The sequence below is a fragment of the Austrofundulus limnaeus genome, unplaced genomic scaffold (genome assembly GCF_001266775.1).
Source record: "Austrofundulus limnaeus strain Quisiro unplaced genomic scaffold, Austrofundulus_limnaeus-1.0 Scaffold148, whole genome shotgun sequence".
NCBI classification, from domain to species: domain Eukaryota; kingdom Metazoa; phylum Chordata; class Actinopteri; order Cyprinodontiformes; family Rivulidae; genus Austrofundulus; species Austrofundulus limnaeus.
Window position 1 is genome coordinate 212,051 of NW_013952550.1, and position 6,065 is coordinate 218,115.

At 41.7% G+C, this 6,065-nt stretch overlaps 1 protein-coding gene across 2 annotated transcripts in view; it reads left to right on the forward strand.

The window, feature by feature from the left end:
* The window catches only part of si:ch211-112f3.4 (EF-hand and coiled-coil domain-containing protein 1), a 16,379-nt gene that overhangs the window by 6,338 nt on the left and 3,976 nt on the right, over positions 1–6,065 (forward strand). Inside the window, exons 3-5 of one of the 2 annotated variants that reach the window (XM_014016590.1) lie at positions 509–643; positions 2,737–2,807; positions 2,887–2,989. In XM_014016590.1, the coding sequence (XP_013872044.1) occupies positions 509–643; positions 2,737–2,807; positions 2,887–2,989 (309 nt within the window). The remainder of the gene's footprint in view (positions 1–508; positions 644–2,736; positions 2,808–2,886; positions 2,990–6,065) is intronic. The other variant, XM_014016591.1, reaches the window with a different exon arrangement.

A 6,065-nucleotide genomic window follows, 5' to 3' on the forward strand; every position in this document is an offset into this window, starting at 1 on the left:
ACTTATTTCTAACGTTATCTGACTTATTTAATTTCATTTTTATTGTTTTTATCGTCCTGCAGGCTCTGTGAGAAAATTAATTTGAAGCTGAGTTTTTTTTAAATAAAATCGTTACTCTAAAGCAAAATGAGGGGAATTCTGTCTCAATTACAGACATTCTGTTCATGTGAGCAGCTGTCAGTCAGCACCTGTCAACCTCCAGATGCACSAAGGAGCATGTCTGAGCCAATCACTTTTGTTGGCATTGATAAGCTGACTGATTTAAACACATCTTAACTTTCATGAGGTCCTTTACATTGACTGTTTATGGTTGAATGTGAGCGTGTAGGGTAGAACCTGAGGCGGGACCTCGTGCGCAAACTCTGACGTGCGGCTGTGATTTATTAAGGAAAGATGCTCAGAAACATGCATATGCACTTGGACTGAGTTTTTATTTGTATTTAGTCTTTTTCAGATTGAGGCTGGGTTGATTGTAGAATGAATCCTGGTATCTGCTGGTTYCTTCCAGGAAGCGGGCACAGGAGGCTCGTGAGGCTCTGAGGTTGGGACTGCAGAGGGTTCGGCTGATCCAGGAACAGGCTCAGTCTGTGCCACAGCTCCAGTCCAGGATCAGCCAGCTGGAAGACGAGCTGCTGCAGTGCAGGTACAAAGACTGCAGTAACAAGAGGAAGAGGTGGAGGAGTGTCAGAGATGGGTGTGTTTGCAGGTCTGGTTACATTATTTACCTTCTATTTGCTGTTCGTTTGTACTTCAGCTACTGAGCACTGCAGCTGAGGTTCTCCACGTTCCACTCAGTGTGAATTAAAGTCCCAGTGTCCACTCACTGCTCTTCATCCTGCATCCTTAAACTGAGAGTACCTGATGATTCAGCTGTTTTACTGAAACCATGTTCAAAGGGAACATGACATCATGAATTGGATTAACTCTTAAACTTTGAACCACTAATTATTGAAAATGTTACATGAAAAACAGCAAAACATTTATTTTACCAAAACCTTGTTGAACAACATGGCTGCCACAGATAATCCTGGCTTTACTTCAGTCAGTTAGAACGATTTTGAGCTAAAATTAGTTGTAGTGATATCAGAGTGATAATTTGAACTCAGATGAAATCACATCATTTTACTTTCAAGGTTTAAGGGTGTTTAAATCAGTCAGCTTATCAATGCCAACAAAAGTGATTGGCTCAGACATGCTCCTTAAGGCTCTGGATGTTGTGGGGTTGTGTTGGTTGATGCAACTCTACAATATTGCGTGGACATCAGGGGCAGTTCCTCTGGATTGGCAAACTAAGGTGATGGCCCCCCTATTTAAAAAGGAAAAAGGGGAGCGCAGAGTGTGTTCCAACTACAGGGGGATCACACTTCTAAGCCTCCCTGCTAAGGTCTATTTAGGGGTCCTGGAGAGGAGGGTCCGTCAAATAGTTGAATCTTGGATTCAGCAAGAGCAGTGTGGTTTTCATCCTGGTTGTGGAACACTGGACCAGCTCTACACCCTCAGCAGGGTCCTGGATGGTGTCTGGGAGTTCACTCAACCAGTCTATGTACGTGTGTTTTGTGGACTTGGAGAAGGTGCCAACAGTGCAGACAGTAAGTTAGGTTTGTTTCCAGGTTGGACTTCGCCAAGGTTTTAACTCTGTACATAACTATTATGGACAGAATTTCTAGGTGCAGCAAGGTGTTGAGGGGATAYGTTTTGGTGACCTTAGGATCGCATATCTTCTTTTTTGCGGATGATGTGGTCCTATTGGCTTCATCAGATCGTGATCTCCAGCTCTCACTGGAGTGGTTCGCAGCCGAGTGCGAAGAGGCCAGGATGAGGATCAGTGCCTCTAAATCAGAGACCATGGTCTTGAGCCGGAAAACAGTTTAATGCCTTCTCCAGGTCGGGGAAGAGATCCCGCCCCAAGTGGAGGAGTTTAAGTATCTCGGAGTCTTGTTCATGAATGAGGGAAGAATGGAGCGGGGGATCGACAGGCAAATTGGTGCTGTATCTGCAGTGATGCGAGCGCTGTACTGGTCTGTTGTGCTGAAGCGATTTACCAGTTAGTCTACGTTCCTACCCTCATCTATAATCATGAGCTTTGGGTAGTGACCGAAAGAACAAGRTCCCAGATAAAAGTGGCTGAAAGGAGTTTCCTCTGCAGGGTGTCTGGACTCTCCCTTAGAGATAGGGTGAGAAGCTCTGTCATCGTGGAGGGACTCAGAGTAGAGCCGCTGCTCCTCCACATCAAGAGGAGCCAGTTGAGGTGGCTCAGGCTTCTGGTTAGGATGCCTCCCTGGTGAGGTGTTCTGGGTATGTCCCTCTTGGGAGTAGACCCAGAGGAAGACCCAGTACATGCTGGAGGGACTATTTTTAAGCTGGTCCAGGAACGCCTTGGGATTCCCCCAGAGGAGCTGACCCAAGTGGCTGGGGAGAGGGAAGTCTGGGTCTCTCTGCTTAGGCTGCTGCCCCCACAACCCGATCCTTGTTAATGGAAGAAAATTGATGGATGGATGGATGGCCAGATTACTTTGACATAAAAAGATGACAAAAAACATTAAAGGTTCTTCTGTCAGCACTGTCTTATTTACAGGGTTGAAAGAAGTCTAGAACTAAACTCCGACAGGAAAATCAAAGGCAGAAGTGATTAAACATATTAATTAATAATAACAGACAATAAACAGAATCAGAGCTCCACACTGAGCTGGGTGTTAGAGTCAGGTTGGTCAGTAACACTCAGTTTGTCTCCTTCAGAACTGCTCCTGCCCCTCAGCTCATCAAGTCTGAAGACGCCTGCAGGAGGACGATTGAGGAACTGGAACAAGGTGTCTGCATGGAAACATAAGACTTATACCTGAAGAAAAGACAAGAAAAGAGTGATATTGATGACTTGTGTGATTTCAGATGCTGAGTGTCTGCAGAGGGCAGTGGAAGGAAGAGCTGCCTCTGATGAAGACGAAGATGACAGGGAGATGAAGAGACTCATGTCACATGTCTGTGGGATGAGGTCAGCATATGTTTCAACTTTCAGATATTCTGTTTGTTATTCACCAAACAGCTCTGGTGGTCCACATGGAACAGGTCTGCTTTTATTGTATCAGCCTTGAGCCTGGAAGGAACCAGCATGTTAGGAACATTTAAGTGTTTTTAAAACAGGTTCTGCTTCTGTAAATTAACCCTGACCCTAACCCCACATCATTCACACTTAGTCCAGACCTTTAAACCCCCCCCCCCCCCCAATTGTATTCCAACAAATTAGGACTAGTCTTTGGTCCTCAAAAGGACTACTGGTCCTGACAATGTTGGTGTTTGTACCAGGACTGGTCCTAAAATGTTGAAAAATAAAATAACATAAAACAAATATGCACACACTTGTTTCTTCTTCTATGCTCATGGGGACTTTGTATTGACTTCCATTCATTTTTGTAACTGCATTTCTGCCTAACCCAAACTTTTTCCCTAACACCATTACTGGTCTATTCCTAATTATAACCTGAACCAAAACGTCATTCAGATCATACCTCTAAACCTAACTAGTATAATGCAGTAGAGCTGCAAAAAAGTGAGGACCAGGAAAATGTCCTCACTTTGGCCCCGTTTACACGGAGCTGGTTTTCAGTGAAGCATGCGTAAACAGCCAGCACACGGCAAAATATTCTTCTAAAATAACAATTACAATACATTACAGACAGCAGAGTGTTTGTTTTTTGTGTTACCATTTGCAGCTTGTAGGAGAAAAACCCAAAAAGCATCCTAGGTCCAAAGCAACGTTAGTTTAATCACCAGGTTCGGATGTAACTGATCATGCAGCCACTGTATGATCAGTGCCTGAGTGAGACCGACATCATGGTTGCCAGATAAATAAAAAAAATTGTCCCTCTTTTATTGTGTACATTTTCACCAAACACAACACACACCTTATCTTACAACACTCTCACTCAGCATATACAGTACAGAACAAAAGTTTGGACACACCTTCTCTTTCAAAGAGTTTTCTTTAGTTTCATGACTATGAAAATTGTAGATTCACACTGAAGGCATCAAAACTATGAATTAACACATGTGAGATTATATACTTAACAAAACAGTGTGAAACAACTGAAAATATGTCTCATGCTATGTTCACACCGAACACGTTTTGAGCCGCAGGAGTGGCTGGTTTAAATGCAAAGTCTATGGTGGACGCGCCACATATATAACTCTAAGTAGTGATGACTTCTTGAGATTCTTTATAGATAAAATTATTTTAATAAGGAATAAAATTCATGCCAAACTTCCTGCTACTGCCTCTGATACTCTGTCAGATGATGAAGTTTTGTGGCCTTTCCCAATCAGTGGCTACACCCTCGCCCAACTCCCTACACACTACAGTCTCTGTGAAGGCCCCTCGCAGCTGAACTGAGTCCCCTTGATGGCGCTGTAAGGTCTAATTATAAACCCTCCTCTTTTGAGATGGGCTCTCCTCACATTACCAGGAAGCTGTCATCACCATGGAAACAGTCCAAGCTCTGGCAGCGACTGAATGCTGGAGAACGAACGCAGATAAGATTGTTTAGAAGACACTCTTTTTAATAGACCAAAGAAAATATTTAATTAGGACCACATTTTAGAGAGTTTTCAGATATGACTGTATTTGTAACAAACACTGATAACTTGTCAAAATAATTGCACTTTTAACATTTTTTATAATAATTTATTTACTTTTTCTTTGTTTTTAAAAAATTTCCTTTCTTCTTTTTTAAATATGGGCCAGGGTTCTGTGTCTTTAATAAAGTTTGAATTGAGCATGATTTAATTACAGTCAATGTGAAATTATATTTGTTGGTGAGGTGTTTACTTAGTAAATATTTGTACAAAATGTGGAACTTATATTTACACGTCCTGTGCTCCATTCCGACCACTATTTGGTGCTACACCTGTTGATCAAGTCTGCATTGGATGCTGACTTGCTGTGGAGGGTTTTATAAGCCACTCGCCCTCGTACGTAATTGGTTTCAGATGGGACCTAATTTGGCCAACCCTCCGCGGGCACGCGCAAACAGACTGAGGAGTGAGTAGGGCGAGGATGTAGCCACTGGTTGGGAAAGGGCCGTAGTGTCACTAGAACCTGATTTATGTCTGGACAGTTTTTGTCCTGTTGAGCTCTCTGAATTATCTAAAATAATAGCTTCATCCAAACCATCAACATGTCTGCTAGATCCCATCCCAACCAGACTGTTCAAAGAAGCATTTCCTTTAATTAATACCTATATTTTAGATATGCTTAATTTGTTTCTAATAAATGGTTATGTACCACAGAGTTTTAAGGTTGCTGTAATTAAACCTTTACTTAAGAAACCTGATCTTGATTCAAGAGTTCTGGCCAATTATAGACCAATATCCAATCTCCCATTCATCTCAAAAATTATTGAGAAATTAGTGGAAAATCAACTATACATGAACATCTGATAGAAATAATCTATACAAGGAGTTTCAGTCAGAGTTTAGAGCTCATCATAGCACAGAAACAGCACTAGTTAAAGTTACTAATGATATTCTCATGGCCTCAGACAGTGGACTTTTGTCCATTCTTGTCCTGTTAGATCTCAGTGCTGCATTTGATACAAGTGATCACAATATTTTATTACGTAGACTTGAACTTGATATTGGGATTACAGGAACAGCTCTGAAATGGTTTGAGTCTTATTTAATGGATTTCAGTTTGTTAATGTTAATAATTAATCTTCTGCTTACACCAGAGTTAGTCATGGAGTTCCTCAGGGTTTAGTGCTTGGACCAATCCTYTTTACTTTAAATGTGCTTCCGTTAGCTAAAGTTATTAAACAGCATGGGATATATTTCCATTGTTATGCTGATGATACTCAGTTATATTTATCCATGAAACCTGATGAATCCAACCAGTTACTTAAACTACAAGCATGTCTTAATGACATAAAAACATGGATGACTCTTAATTTTCAGCTTCTAAACTCAGATAAGACAGAGGTTATGGCTTTTGGACCTGAACATCTTAGGGATCAACTTTGTAGCCTTTCACCTCCTCTGGATGGCATTAATCTGGCCTCCAGTTCTAATGTAAAGAA